The following is a 22,083-nucleotide window of genomic DNA, read 5'->3' as shown; positions in this document are numbered from 1 at the left end:
TAGAGCATAACACGATTACTTCTTGCCTAGTCGTTACTTTTAGTCAAAGCAACCTACACAGCCTTCAGTCTGATCTTTATCTGCTGGAACAAGAGAGACTTTCGGTAGGGGGACACATCAAATCAGGTTAGACCTCCTACCCAAAGTGGTTTAACAGGATTTGTACAATGAATCCACAGGACCACCTGCTGGACCACCAAGACTTCCACCCCCCCAGCCACATTAATCAAGGGGCCGGAGAGGCAGTCATCGCCAGCCCACAGGAGGGTGGGGGGCCCCGTTTGTCGTCTTCCTCTGATGTGTACAGGAGCCCCTTCGCTCTGTGTCTGACATGCCTTGTGGAGCCCACGATGAGCTTCACGTCATTCGTCCCCAAACCATACGGCGGTACTGGGCGATTTTATGGCCCGAGTTGGCAAAGCTGGGTCACGCTACTCTGTCAGCCTTCAGGGAGGCTAACACGAGCCTCGGGGGTGAGAGGCAGCAGTCATAGTGGACCAGCTGGCCGTGCTGAGGTGGGGGGCTGGTGCTCTCTGGAGCAGGCAGTACACCCAGGGCAGGGCACAGGCACAGATGGTGCCAGGCGTCCGGGGGAACCACACGCAACGGGGGCGGTAAACACAGCCAGCTGGCCAGGCAGCGGGGCCAAAACACCAGTGGGCGCGTGGCAGCCACGCATCGAGCGGCTGGGCACAGGAGGATTATTGTCAGCAAGCCGCCACTTGCGAAGGGGGACAGGGCGATCAAAGGGATCATCGCCAGAGCTAATCGGCGGGTTAGGGGCGGCCGCCGTTTCCCGTCACAGAGGAAGAGAGACACGAAAAACTGCTAATGAAGGCAATCGCAGGCACATCAAAGAGAATCTCTGTGGCTCGATATTCCATATTTAATCTACAATAGGTGAGAAAGTGGAAAAAGAACAGGCAATGTTTTCACTGGTGACTAGGTTAGATCCCAAGAGTTCTTTCTGTTGGACCACTGACTTGGGCACCATTCAGGTTAAAATGAGAAAAAAGAGAATCTTTAAATGCAGAATCCTGGCTGTCCTAACTGATAGCGGAAGTCAGACAAAGGGGGGTGCAGATACCACCGTTCCCCCCCCCCCCCGAAAAATGAACAAGGGGCAGGAAAAGAACAAATTGCGGCGAACAGCCTCATATAACTTATGCAAATCTTCTGGCCGCTCTCTGCCCTTATCAGCGAGAGGTGAATGTGCTTACTGAGCGCGCTCAGTTCCTGTCTCTCAGGCTCCGGGAAGCGAGGCGATGGAAACTAAGCCCACCACCCTCAAGTAGGGTTTTTATAGTCTGTTTATTCTCTTTCAAGCAGTACGAGGACATTGAATGAGCTCTGCCGGGGACCTGTGTACCTAAGTAGGATGTAACGCATCCACAAACAGGCAGACCCCTTAAAATACCAGGAAGTCGATGGGCCAAAGCGTGGTTTGTATCCCAGAGAAGCGCTGGAAGTCGAGGCCACAGCTATCAGAGCAGCAGACTGACGTGGTCGCTAGCTAAGACCTACTTGAGCCGCGTCACACTCAGACACACACGGCAGACAGCTTTAGTCTCTGCAAGCAAAAGGTGCCCTTGCGGAAAACTCAGCATGTCCGTCCGAGTCAAAGGGTCTGTCCTTGGCACCTTCATTCAGGATAACGTTCCGGATAGATTAACATGAAAACAACTAACGTTCATCGTAGCTTCAATGACAGCGACAGGCTGGAGGGACGTTACAGTCTCAAACAGCAGGTGCTAACAGCTAACGTGTGTGTGTTTGTCAGTGCGCATGTCCCTCACAATGCAACACAAATCTGTCATTTTCAAGCTGTGGGGACCATTTTTCGGGGCCCGCAAAGATCTGTAAACACAATCAGAACATTAAAAATGGCAAGAACTCTTGTGTTTTGTTTGGTTATGGTTAAGGGTGCAGTTGGGAATAGCGGCATAGCGGAATAGCGGAATAGCGGCATAGCGGAATAGCGGAATAGCGGAATAGCGGAATAGCGGAATAGCGGCATAGCGGAATAGCGGAATAGCGGCATAGCGGAATAGCGGAATAGCGGAATAGCCCCATGCAGTATCAGCAACATTACAAAGTCTCAGCACTAATCTAACAGAAAGGGGATCAATCACCCCCCCCCCAGCACACGCAACAGGTTTTCTGCTTCACCCTGTGGGTCACTGCTGGTGGCAAGTAGCCATGGACATCTCCCAGGATCTCTATTAGACCCAGAGCCGCCCTCCTGCGGTGAGGCACGGTCATTCCTGGGGGGGGCGCTGTGGGACAATGGCAGCAGCAGGCTGTCGTGGTCGGATGTGCTGGGGGTTTTAGAAACGCCGGCTCAGCAAGTCTTATTTCCAGGGTGGGGGGGGGGGGTTATTAAACCCCAAACTTATTAAACCGCCCCCCCAACACTACTGCCATAACCACCCCCCCTCCCCCGAGCCACAAACCAAAGAAACAGTGAGGTTTTCAAAAAGAAAAACAACTTCCTCCTCTACATCGTCTATCTGTGCTACCGCTCCCAAGAATTATTCACTCAGCAGAAAACGTTTCATGGTGGGGGGGGGGACATGAACAGGAACAAGGCCGCCCATTAGCCAGCAGCGAAGTGGATTGAGAAGCGCTCAGCGCTCACACAGGCGCTCGTCCTTGAAGCGGGGCAGGGGGTGGGGGTGGTTCTTTACGCAAAAATCGATCCTCAATAGAGATGGAAGCGGTCTGTTAAACTAACAAGGAGACGGAGGTGAATGCCAGTTTCAGTGATGATCTGTGGGTTTAAACACCAACGCTGAAACCACTCTGCAGACCCTTGGATTTAAACTGGTGACCAGCCTATCACAGGCGCACTGTGCTGATCCACCGAACCACATCACCCTATAACCCTATAAATCCGGCTTCCACCGGAAAAAAGCAAAACGCCGAATCAGGCTTAACACTGACGCAAATAAACATTACTAGCTGACTGTCACGATGGTGATCAAACATTGAAGCTCAAAAAAAAAAATGAAATCATCCTAAGGCAGGGGCCGCCATGAGCACATCGTAGAGGAAGACGCACGGCAGGCCGGACAGACCCCGTCAGACGCGGCTCCACCCCCCACGCCCATTTAGAGCGGGAATGTGCACCGAGGTGGATAAAAATAAACACGACCTTTATCCCAGCATCGCTAGAAAAGATAAGCGGGCTGTAACTTTGAGGAAATGCAGGACGTTCCAGAAGATTCTTAGTTCAGTGCTTTGGACTTTGTTCTCGTTAACTAGATTAATTACTTTCAGATTCGCAGCAGCGCATTCATTGCACATTAACATACGACAATTAGTGCCGGAATATAAAAACAATTGAATGACTAACACTTTTCCCCCTAATTACCGTGCAGGCTCCTTTGGCTTCACGCATTTCTGGGCGCCTGACTTCCACGAAAGCGGCAGGAAAAAGCGCCCAGTTTCGGAGCTGCCTGGCCAATCAGCACCCACGCACGAGGCACACGCTGCGCTGCGGGCGATTACGAGAATCGCACCGCCGTGCTGAACGTGAGGGCCTCACTCGCCTCGACAGTCGCAGCCCACTCGGATTGCGCGGTGCCAGCTGTGATGTGGAACTAAGCCTCCAGGAGGTGCTGCACTATCCTCAAAGAAAATCCAAGCCCAGCTCTGACAGGTCCTCCATACCTCCACCTTCACATTCCAGTTATGTAATATACACAATGGCCACCCCACTTCAAACACAAGCCTCTCCCTAACATTAAGCAGGCCCGATTGCTAATCAGCCCAGATGGCTCTCCCAGGCTACTTAAGAAGCCCCATAAAATGCAATTCTTTTATAATGCCATAAATACACGTCTGCTGGGGTCAGGCTTAATTTCTCCATTTATTTACTTCTAATGTGGCAGAACAACAGCTACCAAAGCAGAAGTAATACCAACTAGAAAGCTGCTTCCGTCAGGACTCAGTGTCATTATACCCTGGCCTGAGCTTTCCGAGTCATGGTATATTTCCCATAATTCTCTTATTAGCCATGAATGCATGTTAATTTCATATTGTCTTTGAACAGGGTCACTTGACACACAGTGACTTTTTTGCCTTGACATGCCATCTTTTCTACTTTTCCAAGTCATGCACTCATTCATTGTTAGCCTCCAGTTAGCCTCCTATAGTTCAAATTTAAAACATTACAATTACTTATTTAGCAGAAGCTTTTGTGCGAAGCGACACAGCGACCAGGCACATCACACATACGGCACATCAGTCGCGGAGCCAGCCAGGCTAAAGTGCAGCTAGGCTGAGCTTCCAATAAGGGGCCAGTTAGCATCGGGGCAAGAGCTATACAATACATCACAAAAAGGCATCATAAGAATCGGACAAAAGATCTATTCAGATCAAAGAGAAGTTCAAAGAAGAGCACTGAGAACATGCTAAGCTAAAAGATCACAGGTCAGGGCTTGGAGGGCTGGATGAGGCAACGCAAATGAAACAACCACAAATGAATTTAAAAATGTGGACCAATCTTCGGCACAAGAGGAAAGCAACCTTACTGTGAAAACAGAACTGCCCCCAAAGGACCCAAGAGCAACAGCAGGGTGGGGGCCGAGAAACTCGGGCGACGACGTTCAGTACAGCAGTCACTGCTAAAATCGCAGCACGTCAACTGAAGTCGCACCCCATGTTCAAAGACGAGCAGAAACGTCTGAGGAGCTGCTATGTCGGCAGGAACACCACTGCGCTGCAAAGACGAGCAGGAACGTCTGGGGAGCTGCTATGTCGGCAGGAACACCACTGCACTGCAAAGACGACCAGCGGGGTCGGGGACTCAAAGAAAAACATTATTATGAAGTTATTAGAAAAGCAGTGACATTCCTAATGCTAAGCAACCAGCCTCTGCTGAAAATTTACTTCCTCATTTTGAAGTTAAATTATTAACAATATTGTCAGTTTTTTTGCATTTCTCCAGTAAGATTGTTCCAGAAGACACAGCGAAACAAAGTAGCCAATGGCATTTGGTAAGAAACCTTGACACAAGACAAAATTAGTGTTTTGTTCTTCTTATGGGCCCTGAAGGGGCACAGTGACACCGGTCTTGCTAATACAGGCCCAAAGCTACGTGGTCAATGCTGCCAGGTCCAAGGTCTGATCTAATTGGACAGGAAATGCCAAAGGCGCACCAATCAGACCTCATGCGTCCAAGTACAGACAGAGACAGAAAAAGATGGTAAGGAGGGAGGAAGGAAGAGAGGGATCAAGACAGAAGAGGGAGAAAGAAAGGAGATACAAGAGGTTCAGGATACACCCTTAGCCTATTTTCTACATTCCCCAATGAGCTCGACATTTCTTATTCAACGACGTTTAGTCAAGTCAAGTGGTCTTTATTGCAATGACATCCATATTCAGGTATACAGTGGCATCAAACGTCGCCCCAAGACAACATACAAAGAAACAAGGAGAGGGTTCGCACAGTAAACTGCAAAACACAAAACATAGTAAAACTGGGGGCTAGATACCAGGGTTTATATGCCTAGTGCATCGCAAGCCAACCAGAAGGTGGTTCTATTCTCCTGCCTCGCCCTGTGCTTCGAGGCGACCATGGAGCGGTCCGGCCAGTCACATTATTCACATGAGAGATGAAGGAACACCGTTACGGTCAATCTCACGTTAGGGTCAGCAGAACACGGACCGCCTGAGAGTTAAGGAGGGCACGGTGATCTATTCACTGGAAAGTTCACGGCAGTCGTTGCAGGGAAAGAAATACTCCTTCGAGACACAATTGGGGTTCAAGGGTGGCAAAGGGCGCAAGAGGTCATTTGGTCACCTCGCCACCCTGCAACTGAACTGGTGGAACTGCAGCCTTTAACCAGAGGCAACCACTCAGAAGCGCACAAGGGGAGGATGTGAAACCAGGCAGACTTCAGCAACACAGCAAGAAATCCAGCAGACAGACACCCGACATTTAAACAACATTAGCAACAACCGCTTATCGAGCGAAGCACACCTGCACCTTACCGCCAATCCTCCAGCCCCACCGTGCAAATAAAGGCATGAGCTGTGTTTTAATGTCAAAAATGAAGCTTAAAGCTGCTTCTGGTTTTGCACCATCTATGCCACAACAGACGAGGTAGGCGAGGTTCTGCATGACAGCACATTTCGGTTTTGGTTTAGCTGCTTTGGTTCACAACGACAGAGAGAGAGACAGAGAGACCTCTCGCCCGCGATGGAAACTCAGACTCACGCGGCCGCCTTGCATGCGTGCGTTTTCCATATGCGCCCGCGGTGGCTGCCTCAGCGCAGTCATGATGACTCCAGACTTTCCTCGTGCAGAAGAAAGAAAGAGCCCACTTCGGGTCGAGATGTCCCTGAATGACAGAGGGTGACGGGACTTCCAAGAAAGCCGGGCGTGAAGCTGCCCCCCCTCGCCTGCCCAGGCGGCGTGAGCTGGCGCTCGTGCCCCTCAGATCGCTGGCTGACCTTGAGTGCTTCTTGAGAAAACGAGATTCGTGGGCAAGGCAGAGGAAAAGCTGCCGTCATTGGAAGTGTGGGCTGTGGAAAGTGAGGGGGGGGGGGGGTGAAGGAGGCTACAGGGGTGTCATGGAGGCTACAAGGACATCAGCAGTGTCCCCGCATCTACCAAATTACTTTTTGTTTCTTTTTTTTTATATAAGAATGTACAATAATGAACTGATAGCAGTAAACTAGTAGAATAAAAGTTATTATTACAGTATTATTAATCTAAAAGTATTTAATGCACCCCCCCCCCCCCCCACACACCCACCCTCAAACCCAGATAGGAGGCGCCCTTAACTAGCTTCCGCGTCCATACGCGCCAACCGATCTGCCATCCTCCCCCGCTCAGCCTGCGCGCTACCCCCCGCCTTGCTCTAACGAGCTCATTATCTCCCGGCGAGCTCCAGTCGGCCGGCAGCCTGGCCTGGGTGCGGGGCACCACTTCCCGGCGTTACGGTTTAATCACAGCGTCCATCACGTGGCCCTGCGGCATCCCTAATATCGCCGCCCTGGTGGACGGACTCGCTCCGAGTCGCGGACATGCCCCCAGGCCGCTTCCTCGGAGTGTCACCGACAGAAACCCGAAGGGACAGGCAGTTTTGGACAAGGGGGGGGCCGAGGAGTCCCGCTCCTCATGAAACAAGGCGGTGATGGCGCGGGGGGGTCAGTGGGGGAAGCCTTAACTCACGCGGTCGCTGGCACAGCCTTCCAGCACCAGCCGAAGTGTACTGTGTACTGTGTACTGGGTACTGGGTACTGTGTACTGGGTACTGTGTACTGGGTACTGTGTACTGTGTACTGGGTACTGGGTACTGTGTACTGGGTACTGTGTACTGGGTACTGTGTACTGGGTACTGGGTACTGGGTACTGCCTCTCACACCCCCACTCATACCACCCCCACACCCCACCTCCCACACACACGCTCTAAGCCAGCACAAACCCCCCCCCCCCACCAAGCTCTGGTTACACTGCCCCGACCGGCACGGACTCGCGACCGTCAGCAGGGGAGACGCAGCGTACACTGTTATGTAATAAGGACCCGTGGGGGGGAGGGGGCAGCCAGGCCTGCTGTTATTCTTCCTGGAAGCACGTCAAGCGTCACTTTCCTTCGACATGCAGAGTCGCTAACCAGCTGCCAATGGGCCCTTTATTTTATCTGACTTTATGTTAGCCACTCCTCATCCCTCACAGCTGACGAGCCATTTGTCAGGCATCGAAAGTCACTTACTGACAGCAGCCATCTGGCAGGGCGGTGGGAAAAAATGCAAACACAGCCCAGAGCAGCTTTACGGTAAGGAGCCGGACGCCAACATCACCACGGTGACGGGGAAGCCAGCCGCACATCTGGCTCGCGCTGTCCGGGCTTGGAAACCAGTGACACATCTGCGGGGGGGGGCCGGACGCATGTTTACAGAGGTGTGGTGAGAAACGGGGGCCGGCACATGGGTCCGGAATGGGGAGGAGCACATTCTGGGAAACGCAGATGACTGGGGTGTCCTGACTCGCTATCGGCCATGACGTGCCGGCAAAGTGGGCGGAGCCTAGCGACTCTGGGGGCGGTGCAACCACAGCAGACTGCACACAGCTGGAGCTTAGAATATCTGACTGGGGGGAGACACAATGAGCTCTGAAGCTCATGTGTGGGGAGGCACTTCCTGGTTTACATGCAGTGCGGCCAAGCAGAGAGATTCTGACAGAGCGAAAAAGTGATGCAAAGAGAAGGGGGGGGCAGCACAAGCTATTCAAATACAGTCTACCCCCCCTCAGGGCCAAGCAGACATCTTGCCCCATTCCAGTACCAACCGCAGTCACTAAGAAAGGCTCGACCGACATTCACCTCCCAGCAGAGAAGAGAATCTGTTCAGGAAATGATTTGGAAACCTACAGAGCCCCCCAGTACCCAGCCGGGGGGGACAGGACAGCCCACCTCAGGAAACCCACAGCACGTCTCTAATTTTTTGCCAGTAAATCCACAGAAATGAGGAGATCAGAAAGATGCCAGCCTGCCCTGTGGGGAGGGGAGAATAAAAGGAGAGGATAAGAGGACCCCCCCCTCCCCCCGCACACACGTGGGCAGATGAGTAACAGCATGTCACAGGAGGTTTCCTCACACGCGTGACACATGTGATGCAGGCCGGCACATGGGCTGCAGACAGAAGGCCGCGCGGGACGCCCCCTGCCATCTATTACCACCATGCTTTAGGAATAAAAACCATCACCACCTTGCGAAATACAGGCCCACCCCCAGCGCAAAAGGACACAAGAGTTTCAGAAAGGGGTTTGTTAATTTAATGGATCACTAACGAAATTCTGATGCATCCCCCCAAACTTCAACCCAGTGCCCCCCCCAACAAATCCCAGTATAACTTATAACAAAAGTCACCCTTATTTTCCAGACACAAAAAAATCTCAAAAAAAAAAAAAAAAAAAAACATTGGGACCCAAGAATCATTGGGGGGGTCCGGTGCCGTCAGCCCAGCTGGGGTTACCCGGGGTTACCCCATCTGCGTCACCATGGAAAGGGGCTTTCATCCCCCGCACGGGGAGAATCAGCCTTCATTCCTTGGGCACGAGTCACTTCTCCAAAGCAGTAATACTCACAACACGGGTGAGTAAGACCTCACCCACACCCACCCCCCCTTTGCCATGCCGCATAATCTTCCACATAAGCTTCCAGAAAGCTCACTGGGACTGCTGCAGCAGAGACCCTTCCCCTCTGGGACCCAAACCGCTAGGACAGCTGTCCCAGAGCGCTCCGGATCATGCCCACACTCCCAGCAGATGGGGGGGGGTAGGATTCTTGCAATCAAGGCGAGTCAGGAAAACGCCACGATCGCTCAACAGAACTGGCAGGAAGTCAAAGTGCTTCCCCCCCCCCCCCCCCCAGACCCAGGACAGCGACCGGCACACTGTCGGTTCAAGGGGGATGGGCGACACTATCCATCACCCCTGCAGATTCACAGGGAAAAGCACGACACGCGGTTTAAACTGTAATACATGCACAGAACTATCCGGCATGGAAAAAACAAGCAAAACAACCAGACCATCCCTCCCCACACCAAACAAATCCAGGCAGTGAGGAGGACACCCGAACGACAGCCCCTCCCCATTCAGGGCAAAGCCCCGAATTTCAAACAAATTATCCCCTCAAGAACAACGCTCACCCTCCTTTGGTATCAGCAAATTATCCGCGGGCTTCAAGAACAGGAAAATAACGAGAAATTAATCGTCAACAACGGACATCAGAGGAGGCTGGCAATCGCACAAAAACAAGGTGCCACGTGGCAGTGAGCGTAAACCCAGCGGCCCCCCAACACTTACGTCTGTAAAATGTTTTTTTTAAAGAGCCCCTTTGTTAGTGTTGGGGTACGGATGTCCTGTGAAATAGGATATCCTTTCAGGAGCTTAAGGTCATCACTCTTGCATGTTCCGCACTTCCTGTTAAGCACGGGAGAGGGAGGGGGCAAGTATGTGATATTTAAATGAGCTGCCCCCGCCTCAGTCCAGCCCACCCCCAGCAGGCATGGGGATGGCAGGGCAGTACAATGTTTTGACTGAGGCAGGGGATTTCCCAAGAGGTGGGAAGGTAACCCCCCCCCTCAGCTCCAGGATCTCAAGGTTCAGGAAGTGGGACAGACACCCCCCTCCAAAGAGAGTAATGCCATTTTCGAGGCACTGTGTGACTGTAGCGGAGGGGTCTTATGACAGACAGGTCCCTTCCTGGCCCAAGGAAGTGACATCACAGGCGACAACCAAGGGCTGGCTGCCCAGAACAGGCCAAGCAACTCAAACCTAGTCAGAATAAATACTTAACTACATTACATCACAACCAGTGCACATTCTACACCCAGACACTGCCAATACATTTCCATAAAAATCATAGAAGAATGAGCGCCAAATTGTTGCTAATTACTAATCGATAACCTGATGTAAAAGCATTTTCACACTAACTGACTGTTTAGTTGAAGGTGAAACGGCTCTGTGGAAAAACTGACAACGAGGAAACACGCACGTTCCCATGGATTTACCCGGAAAGCTGGAGGCGTGACACAGCCCAAGGCTGGCCTCAGGAATAAGGTCAGCATGACGCGCGGTAAATATCGGCGGCTCCTACCCAGGCTGCTTCTCGAAGCGGAGGCTTCGAGATGAAGAACCTGGCCCACACAGTAGGAGAGTGGCCACGTAGCATGGTGCGATTAGATAAGGGGCCGGGGTGTGTGTGTGTATAGAGAAGGTGATGGGCAGTATTGAAGGCAGGACACCCCCCCCAACCCCCCCCCCCAACAGTCTGCAAAGCCGACAGAGAGAAACATGAGGAAGTGTCACATTCGGCACGACTGTGGCAGGAAAGCGCTCTGTGGTCAGCCTGCACCGCAGTGACATTTAGGCCGAGCTTCTACTTCAGTCTTGGTGGACTGATCGCAAACCCCCCCGAACAGAGACCTAGAAAAGCTGGAATGTGGAGTGGCCAAATGAGTGGGCGGGGCTGTCACTTGCCAGGCAAACTGTGATTAAGACGAAAAGGCAGGTCACACTGGGTGAGGGTTGCAGAACCTACTGCTGCTGGACAGCGAGGGGCTCGCTGCCTGTATGAACAAACCCACAACAAAACTACCTCCACTCCCCCTTATCTAGAGTCTCCATCAAACCAGTTTTCCTTGCAGAAGCCCGCAGGTCTATTGAGCACCGGCATGGGCTCTCGACCCCGCCCAGGCTTGTCAAAATGAGGCGCGTGTCCATAGACGGGGGGGGCTGAGCAGGCTGCCCCAGTCACAGATCGAACACTGGGGCAGATTTTGCATGAGTTTCATGTTTGAAAAAAGGGCCTCGTTGAAAAGTTCAAGAGATTGATCATCTTAATTAAGTGGAAACTTATTAAGAGGGAGGCATGGGGACAAATCCCCCCCCCCCCGATCCAGTTAATAAACGCAAAATCCAAGCAAGTCGCCAATCTTAAATCGGGCACTGAATGGAGGTCAAGATGCGATATCCTGACGGTAAAAGTGCCCGTCGCCAAGGGAAATGCCAGCGGCGTGTGGAAGCACATTTATTCTACCCCAAGGCAGCCGTGCATTTGGGGGGGGGGGGGGGGGGGGGGGGGGCAGATGGCACGACAGGCAGCGGAAGGAGGGGGGAGGGCAGGCAGACATGTGCGAACATCACCGTTAATCAAGCAGACCGGCCAGACTCCCGGAGGACAGAAAAACCAAAAACAGAACACATGGGAGCCCCCCCCCCATGGTCTATTGTTTGCCACCCTCCCTTTCAAAAGAACAAGAGGGGGGAATCAAAGAGGCCAGAATGATTCTGTTTAATGCACATCTGTCACAGTAAATTACGCCAAGCACAGACCTGCAACAAAGTGGCGTATCTGGTTACTGAGGCAGAAAGTGATGAGCTATGCCCCCCCCGCGCAGCATCAGACAGCATCTCGACCTCCACAGGGCTGGGGGGTGGCGAGGAAAGGGTGACTGGGCTGCAGACAGTGATGACTACCTACTACAAACGGCACAGTATTTTTTTTCTTGGGGGGTGGGGGGTTAAAATACATATATGCACAAAAGTCCAAATGTCAAAAAACAAACAGCCCCCCAAGCATATCAGGGAAGAACAGAAATGGAGGCCAATCTAACTTGTGCCCCCTTCAGACAACTTCAGTACCCTCTGACAAAGAACAGGAAACGTGAGCAGGATGTTGGGGGCCACCCCCCCCCCCCCCCGACATCCTCTGCTTTTCCTTAAAGTCAGAAGGGATGATGGGAGAAGAAAAAACACACACACACACACACACACACACACACACACACACACACACACACACAAACCTGGAACCATCCCTGACACCGGACCCACAAAAAACCCAACCTGGTGAGAATTTTAAAGCTGCCCTGTCTGTCACCGTTAATGAAATTGCGGCATGGCACAGGGTCTGTCCCGCTGCCCCCCCCGACCCACGCGTGGTTCTCATTAGGACTTGAAAGGCAGAGCCACAGTAGGGGTGGGGGCTGGGGGGGGCCTTCACCTCCAGGACATTCGAGCCGGCCACAATCGAAATGGCGCCGCATATCAAAAACAACCACCGTGACATCCCCCCCCCCCCCCATGCTCTCTCTAAACAGCACCGCGTGTTTTTAACATTTTATTAACTTTAGCTTCACCACATCTGGGTGTTCGAGCAGAAGAGGGTAGTAATTAAAGGGGGAGGGGGGAAGAAAGCGTGGCAAAAAGTAAAACGAGATCTTTAAAGGGATGGGCGAGACGGCAGCCGCCGGCAAGGCGCTGACTACACGTTCGTTTCAGCTTTCGTTCACCAGGGCAGTGAAACGAATTCAAGGCTTTCAGAAAAACAAAAACACGCAGTGAAGCTAACCTCTGCCACACACATCCCAGGTACGCATCCATTTTTTTACCTTTTTGGTTGCGACGACAGCCGTGCCGCGTGTAATTAAGCGGGCACCCCCCTCCCATGACCCTCATGGATGATGCAGTTCCTTCCGGAAACTTTCAGCCACCCCGTCGGAAAGTGGCCCCGCCCTCTTTGTGGGCGCGTGGCTGGCAAGCAGACCGTCCGAGCCGGGGGGGGGTAGATCGGCCGGCTCCCCAGAGAGAGGGCGTGACTGTTCAGAAGGGTTTTGCCAGCAATTTATTCCAAACGGCAGCCAGCTAATTGTACCACTGGGGCCCAGAAATACAATGAGGGACGAGCTGGAGAGCCAGCTGGGAGACGGAGTGTGGCTCTGAAAAACGGGGACCCAGGAAACGCACCAATCCGGGGAGTGAAAGCGCGCTCCCGCCAAACAGCAAAGTGCCCGCGACCATCCACACGGCAAAGCCCGCTTATTTCTGACTGGCATATGCCTCGCGGACTGAACCTCATTACCGTAACACCCCTCAAACCCGTCCCATCTCCCTCAGGAAAGATCACACATCTGCAGGACCCACACACACCTACCATACCCTCTGCTCAGCTTACGCCGCCGTGTTTGTGCCTGGATTCCCACCCGGAATCGCTTAGGGCGCTTTTCCACTGCACCAGGAACCAAAATTTTGGTACTAAAAAATAATCTGTACTTTCCTTTTTCCATTGATTAGTCCAGTGCCAGTCCTGACATGCCAAACCAGCTGGGGGTTCCTTTGCTCCTTTGGGGTAAACTGCTTTGGGGTAAACCCGTTCATTGTCAGTTGGTTATGCTAATAACTTGACAAATGAAAAACTCCAGTTTTAATCGTGATCTGGTCAAAATAGCAGATCTGAATGACATTCTTTCTACAAGAAAGCTATTTACTGCACAGCATTGGAAAAATTTCAACCACCCCAATATTTATTGCAATAAAAAAAACAGATTTCCCATCTATAAAGTGATCTATGAGTGCTCATGCAATAGCAGCGGAGGTAAACTTTAAACTGTTTAAACTAAACATGTACTACATGATCTTGAAAAGGAACATCCATTAAAATTGCTGAACTTGATAAGTTGTTTGATAAAGTATAAATATTTTAGTAAAACTAACCCCCCCCCAAACCATAATGTCCTGACAGTAAGAGGGCATGAAAAAACTGCCCCAACCCAGCTGACTATTGCAACCCTTGCGATAGAGAATAACATGCAATGTCAGTAGTAATTCTGCATACTGCCCAGCCCACGCTGTACATCGTGATGATGTCATTCTGTGCCAGTACCAGTTCTTCCACGCTACTGGAAAACAAACTTTTAAAAAGTACCACAAGTCTGGTACCTGGTGCAGTGGATATTGAAAAACAGGTCTGCCAGGGACCTCAAACACCCCCCCCCAGCCCCTCCCTGGAGCATGACATGCTGCTTCGTCCTGCAAACGTGCAAATCAAACAGTAGCTGACACCAGAGTCAGTGTTTCCTTCAGGTACGTGGTGGAGAAACAAAACTGTCTGAATTTGGGGAGGATACAGAAGGCGGAGCTCAAACTGCGTCTTTGAGTTTTAAACCTTGTATTGGCCCAGTTCTGCAGGACCCCTTATGAGCAGCCAAACCACAACACACACACACACACACACACACACACACACACACACACACACACACACACACACACACACACACACACACACACACACACACACACACACACACACACACACACACACACACACACACACACTCTTTCACTGATCTTCAGCCGACAGGTAAACAGATCCCCCCACCCCCGAAGGCCAGCAGAGAGGATCCCTGCTGTGCGTCTCAGCGTACGTGACAGCCCCTTCATGCCTCTGTGACATGGGATGCCCCGTGCCACATCACCATGGCGACATTCAGAATCCCCGCAGGTGATACAGCAGGCCAGCATGCGGCCAAACCCTTACGCCAAGGCAGATAAGATCAACAGACGCAAACATGCGCCCCCCCCCCACTCTGAACTCCATCTACCCTTCCCTTCCGCTCATCTCCCTGCCCTGTCTGGGCCTCCCCCCCTTTCCGATGTCATAGCTAATTGATGATAATGCCTTCAGAGCACAGACCCTGGCCAACTTTCAGAATAAATAATCATTCAAAGGCGGCGCGGTCCAGCCGACCCGCCGGGTCAAGCCGGCGCCACCGGACACCTCGCTGGAGATCGCATCCCCCGTTTTTCAGCTTTCCTGCACTAGTTTCCCTATCAATGTTCTGCCTTTCACTGGCCGTGATGTTTAATTCATAACGTTAAACCACAGAACTGTTTAACTCTGACTTATGCGACTTCTTCAGGAAGTGTCAAAGGCGCGGTATTGGATTGTTCCAGGTCCTTCCATTTTTAATCCTCTCCCAGCTGCAGAGCTGGCGTAGTTACATAAATCCGGCCCCGGGACCTGTGCTCTGTTCTTAATTAGCCCTAGGTACGATTAATTAAGAGTGCGGCCAAACCACGGCACAGCTCCAGAAGCCACCAAACGAGGCGGTGAGTTTTTAAACGGCCGCGACGAAGCGGAAAAGAAATTCTCGCATTTTCCTAATCCCTATCCCCGGCATTAAAAGTCAGAAACTGTTTGGTTGATCAAAGGGGCTCCAGTCATGAGAGGAGCGAAACACCCCCTGCTTCCCCCACACCCCCCGCTAACTTGATCGACTTTCAGAGCGCCTCGGGGAGTCTGTTACGGGACACGCTGAACAACCTCTCTCAAAAAAAAAAAAGAGCCCGCGATATCCGCCAAAAAAAAATTGCCGCAACAGGAAATGACCCGGCGAGATGCGTCTGATCTCCTGAGGCATGGCTGATGGAGGGGAAAATCCTCAGCCACAGAGAGATCGCGGTCGCCAGTTTGAGGCTGAAATGCAAGGTACTCGCTCCGTGGGAAATCTAGCGAGGCATGGGGACCAAAACGGCCGCGTCATGAGTGCTATATCAGCCTCCCAAGACATGGCTATAATGAAAGGGACATCTTCATCACCCTGCTTGCCCAGTGCGTCCTGGGCAGCCGTATTTCAATGCACAGTCCCCTCCCAACAGCTTGGCACGACACATGGTGTTATTCAGAAAAGTAGGGCTCTGGGGGGCATAGATGTCTAGACTGCAAGAGACCCGGTTATAACACCCCCCCACCCCGCCTCCACGGCTTGCCTCCTGCTCCATCTGTTCCCCAGAGCTATGGAAGATGCATTGACACTTTGCTTTGGGCACCTCAGACCCCTCCCCCATGGGGTACGGCGTGACCCCCCACCCGCCGTCTCCATCTCCAATCATCTTCACAGCCGTGTGAACACCATGCGATCATGGACAGAGGTTGGCCTCCAGGAAGCCAAACTCTCCAATGATCATCTGCTAACAGGCAGGTCACCGCTGACTCAACATTTATCCTCAACTCAACAGAACAAAGATGTCAAATTGCTTTTTTGTTTCGAGTAGAACGACCTCAAATACCTATTAAAACGGATTTAAATGAGAACAGTATCCCTAATTAGACCCATTTGATGTAAATAAAACCCCAGGCATTCCCCCCTGGGGGGGGGGGGGGGCGTGGTTAAGATTAAGCTGCCATAGAGATCTCCCCTCTTTTCTACTCCAGGAACTAAAGATCCTCTGGAAATGCCGGATTCTTGTTAATAAATGGCTGAAGCTGCCTCCACTTTCCACTCTCATCCGCCCACTATCTGGAGTCGGTCTATTACGTCCCCGTCCTGCGTTTCCCCATCCAGAAGCCGGAAAGGAGCATCCAAACAGGCCAAGTCCTGCTTGCCCCTGTTGCTCTACCCTAGTTAACCACCCCTCCCGCACCTCGTCCCGAGGCTGGCAGATCACGAGAATGAAAGAGCTAAACTCCATCTAACCTACGATTACACTGCCGAGCAAACCCACTGACAATCAGAGCAAAGAAAAACACAGACCGCCTCGACAAATGGACTCTTAATCCGCAGCCTGGCGGATCATAACGTCAGCGAGACAGAAGCCACTTTCTCAAAGCGGAGGAGCAGCCTTAACGTGGCGGAAGCACAAGCAAATATCAAAGGAAAAAGATAACAGGAAACAGCAAGTTTTTTTTTAACAGGTTCACAGGGGCACAAGTGACTAACCAGATTAATTATCGCTGCACATCTCTCTACTTGACACAGACGTACACACAAGACGAGTTTAGCTGTGTGGCAGCCTCACTGTCAATTATGGCTTTATAAAGCTGAGGCGATAAAGCGTTTATCCGGAATCAAGAACCATGGGGCTAAGCAACAAGAAAGGGGGGTCGGGGGGGGGCCTCCCTCACCTGTCCTGCGACTGCTCCTCGTACATCCTCTCCTTGCCCTCCTTGAAGAGGCGGATTGCTCGCTTGGACTTCTTCATGAGGCTATCGATGTAGACCTTGAAGTATTCGTTCTCGCTGAGCTGGGCCAGTTTCTGAGGTTCCTCGTTCTTGCAGAGCACCAGGCGCAGGTGCTGGTAGGTGTCGGGTAGGATGTCCAGGATGTAAGGGGGGCTGTTTTTCAGCTGCAGCCGGGGGTTCTGGCAAAGTCTCACCTGTGAATAGGCGGGGTGGGGGGGGTAGGTGCACGTTTGAGGTGGTAAGAAGTAAGAAGTGCACCTTAGTGAGCAAAGCCACAGTGCACTGTGTGTGCGCCAATCCTACTAAACAAACACCAAAACACAAGATCATCAACCAGGCACAAACACGGTGAGAAAATGAGCTTTAAATTCTTTGTTGCATATAAATGCATAGTCTTGACATCTGGATACCATCCTGCTTTAAGACCTGGATATTAATAAGCCAGGACTAATTAAGACGAAAACAAATGCACATGATCCTCTTGTTACTGAACCCACCCGCCCCCTCTAATTTCGCTGCCATCGCAACACAACACGGGCCGGTTCGGAGCAGCTCTGCCAGCACCGATCCCATCGCGTACAGTGGATCGGAACAACTCGAATAGCAATGCGGGGGAGCTGGGGAAGCCGATGGGAGGCGTCCCGATCCAGCAGACACCGATCCGTTCCTCGGGCTTCTTATCTATAAAAGGCATGGGCGTGAAACGGCGACGAGTTGGGCGGAAAGGCCGCTTGCGCCATCGCCAAACCGATTCGGGACGCTAGAGGAGTAGACCCCCGGGTGACCGGGCGCACTACGCGCGTCGATTCCTATCCGGCGCGGCACCGCTGCGCGGCTCCGCGGCACACGTGGCCGCGCCGGACACTTACCACTTTGTCCATGAGTTTCCACGTCTTCTCCACCGTGCGCCGGTCGGCGGTGGCCTGTTTCGGCGGCCCCACGGCGTCCTGGATCGCGTCAATGAAGCCTAATATCCCGCCTTTGCGTGCGTTTGGAGCGCGGCCGCCGGGATTCCGTCCGCTGAGTGCAGTTGCCATTTCCTTGACACTTAAAATAATAATAATATGTATCTTAAAATTCCTCTTCAGGGATCAAACGCTTACGTGCGACACGGCACAAAACAAAAGGAGCAGGCGATGCGGAGCAACCCATCAATTAGTTGTGGGGTAAAGTTTCATTTCACAACAACTCCGACGAATACGGGGCAAAAGACTGGAGTAGCATCGGTCGTTGTTGAGCATTTCAGGGGTAGAAGCTGTCACTCCGCGGTCCGACTGTCGATCAAATGGCTCCGCCGCCGTGGGCTGGAGCAATCACAATCACTGTATTAAAGATCGCCGTTTAAAAATCTAGATTAATCTAAAACGTAAACTGCCCAAATAACAAGCAGGTGTTTCATAACAGCTTGTCCACGTCAGTCTGTACTTCGTTACATTTCCCGCAAGTGCACATTTTTTAAAGATCCGAATTTACTGCGGCAAAACAAAAACAACGAGGCAGTAAAACGGGGAAGGTGAACGCAGAGTTCTCCGGTCGTGGGTTTAGGTGCTCCCCTTCAAACCAATGAAAAAAGCAAGAAAAAAGGCGAGTGAAACTATACAAAAACAGCGACAACTAGTATAGTTTCCTCCTCCGCCGTCAACTGCTGATAAGCATGGTTTTTCCGACCGCTTCGAAGCCACTTGAAATTGCTTTAGGTGTTATTTTCCTCGGTCCCGTACATATGCGTGCATGTAAAATGTTGTCGAAATGTGAAGACCTTTTTCTATCGTTTGGCAACTGGGCGCAACAGCCGACGTCCCACTCAGCCTGGCAGGAGCGACACGGGGAGGTGGCCCACGGGGGAGGGGGTGGGCAGGATGGGGGCGGTCGCTGAACGGAACAGCCTATCAGAAGGCATGCTGCTGGCAGCTTGCGGGCGTGGCGAGCGTTACGGACTGGCGGTGTAGCCAATGAGGATGGGTCGCGGGCGGGGCCTTCGAAGCCTGCGACTTTGGCGACAAACAACAGCGATAGGATTTGTTTGCTCGACTGGCTTTTCATAATGGTTTCAAGTTCGTCGGCGGCGACTGCAAACGCTTGGTTTATGTGAACATAAACGTGTGAAATACGGAGACTATATGCTTCGGTGGTACTTCGATAGAGCAATTTCACTACTTAATCAATGAACTACTTTGTGCAGTTTCTTCACGAAATTGCAAAATGATCTGCGAATCAATTTACTACATCTCTTGCCAAAGAACCTGAGTAAGATATAAAACTAATTAAAAGTGTGGAAATTAAGTATTTTAAAAATATGAATTGTTTACCAAGCTTATCATTGTACGATATGGCGCGGCACTCTTGCCTCTCAGCTCCGGGGTTGGAGTTGAGATCTCACTTACATTATGTGCGTATAAAGTTTGCATGCTTTGTCATGTGTGTTTTCTGCAGCCCAAAGGCATGCAGTAGGCTAATTAGTATCTGTGAATGTCCTAATTTGTATGCGCTTTTCTCCTAATAAAGATTACTTTGTTGTCATTATACTGCAGTATAATTAAAATTTTGTTCACAATGCTTTTTGTGCAGCAATTTTAAAATAACAACAGAATAAAAATAGAAATCACTGATTTAACACGGACAGTAAAACATTGGCCCCCAACCCAGACCAATGTAGTGGTGTTCCAAAATTGTCACTCAGGGATCTATGGCGTTGTCTTAGCTCCACACACACACACAAACAGCACCCCTGTTATCTCATGAGAAGCTAACTGTCTATCCTTGTGTCCCATGCTGCCTGGGATAGGATCCGGGCCGCCCACATAACCCAGTCCTGGATAACCATTTAGAAGATTAGATAGATAGATAGATAGATAGATAGATAGATAGATAGATAGATAGATAGATAGATAGATAGATAGATAGATACTAAGCTGTCTGTCATTCTACAAAAATTCTACTCCTCAAAGAGATAATATATTCACCTTTTGCCAAGCTGAAGTCTGTGATATACCGTATATGTCAATATGATTGCCACAAAATTCCTGACAAATAATCAGCAACAACAGCAAATGCTTTTAAGTAACAAAGTAACAGAAGCTTTTTCTAGCAAGTAACAGACTCCTACCTGCAAGTAGCAAAATTGCAGACTCCTTCCTGTAAGCAGCAAAGTAACAAAGACTCTTTCGTGAAAGTACCAAAGTAGCAAAGACTCTTTCTTTCAAATAGTAACGCAAGACTCCTTCCTGTAAGTAGCAAAATAACAAAGACTCCTTCCTGTAAGCAGCAAAGTAGCAAAGACTTCCGTGCAAGTACCAAAGTAGAAAAGACTCTTTCCTGCAAATGGCAAAGTAACAAAGACTCCTTCCTGTAAGTAGCAAAGCAACAAAGACTCTTTCGTGAAAGCACCAAAGTAGCAAAGATTCTTTCCTTCAAATAACAAAGCAAGATTCCTTCCTGTAAGTAGCAAAATAGAAAAGACTCCTTCCTGCAAGTAACAAAGTAGCAAAGACTCTTTCCTGCAAGTAGCACAGGCTTCTTCCTGTAAGAATCTTCTGCTTGGACACATTGAATTATTATATACTATATGTAGCTGCTGGTCCCATATTACTATACTGCTATGCTGTCACTGTTTCTCTCGCACATATATAAAGTGCCTCCTTTACTGAAAATGAGTTATAGCACCGGCTTCCACTAGCTTGTTTTTGACCTCAGTCCAAATTGCAAGTTCCTGCTATGGAGACAGAGTAATTAATTGTCTCTTTAATTCAGTGCATGCGTGCAATGTGGAGCGCCGACAGTGATGATGATAAGGAACCCGACGAGAATGCATGGCTTTCTGGGATTTCGTTCAGTGTGACATACAGAAATGTGGTGGTTACAGATTTTGATACTTCAGAGGTGAAAAGAAAAAGCAAAGGTTATTCCTGGAGTAGGAATGTGGAATAAAAAAGAGAGAACACACCATTGTTTTCTGCATTCTTTCCTTTTTGATTATTCCTTTACGCGTTTCGTTTCCTGTCTTTTGGTTCGGTACACCAGAATGGAAAAATGATTCATTGGCAGGTATCGGGCGTATTCAGGTGGCCACGTTGACGAATCGCGGCCTGCTTTTCTCCCTTTCGAAAATCGGCGACTTGACAAATCAAGAGATGTGACACTGAGCAGTTTCATTAGGCGGCTGTCGCACGCGGCATGTTTAATGAAAATCAAGCAGCTTGGGGCTTTAAGCACGAGGTCATTGGATACGGGACCTCACTTATTAAAGCAGAAAGCCCGCGGACCTGTTCCGGTGGGGTGACATCACGCAGGCGGAAACACAATCCAGGGGCTCCTGGACATATCTTTCATGTCCGGGACGATCCACAATCACAAACGCGTCGTTTCCTCCCTAAAAAGGTAGGATTGGCATCAGCAGTGAAAGCTCAATAGCCTCTAGTGCTTTTGGCAGAAATACTGTTCTAAAGCTACTTTTTTATTTAACCACGGATCATCTCGTGCCGCAGTTTTTGGAAAGGGCAGCCAAGCACGAAAAGTCAAATAGAAAACAGAATCCATGATTATACAGAGCAAGCAGCCTGAAAACTGCCTTTCAACGTCGGTTGAACACGTAGCCATTTGCTGGACAGTCATAGTACTTTAGCTATTCCTTCTAGCATTTTGCTAATCCTATTAAGAGTGGCAGACTGTTAGTGGAGCAGAGAAATGACCTCCTGGAGGGGCAGCAAGGAGTTTAAGTCATTCATAGGAGGGGCACAGTTAACATATTTGCACGTAGCGTTTAAGACAGCGGTGACTGGTCAAGGGAGGCCTGACACTTGTGTCAGCATGTCTTTCTTTACTCTCT

The 22,083-nt window shown here is 50.6% G+C and overlaps 1 protein-coding gene across 2 annotated transcripts in view; it reads right to left on the bottom strand.

The window, feature by feature from the left end:
• Positions 1-19,073, bottom strand: part of cblb (Cbl proto-oncogene B, E3 ubiquitin protein ligase) — a 39,219-nt gene extending 20,146 nt beyond the window's left edge. For both annotated transcript variants that reach the window (XM_049016347.1, XM_049016348.1), the window contains exons 1-2: positions 18,128-19,073; positions 17,202-17,452 (exon numbers count right to left, since the gene is read on the bottom strand). In XM_049016347.1, coding sequence (XP_048872304.1) covers positions 17,202-17,452; positions 18,128-18,295 — 419 coding nt within the window. In that variant the 5' untranslated portion in view covers positions 18,296-19,073. The remainder of the gene's footprint in view (positions 1-17,201; positions 17,453-18,127) is intronic.
• Positions 19,074-22,083: the final 3,010 nt, after the last annotated feature.

This window comes from Brienomyrus brachyistius, chromosome 6 (genome assembly GCF_023856365.1).
Source record: "Brienomyrus brachyistius isolate T26 chromosome 6, BBRACH_0.4, whole genome shotgun sequence".
NCBI lineage: Eukaryota > Metazoa > Chordata > Actinopteri > Osteoglossiformes > Mormyridae > Brienomyrus > Brienomyrus brachyistius.
Note: the sequence above shows the minus strand (reverse complement) of the source record. Positions and strands in the feature narration are given on the sequence as shown.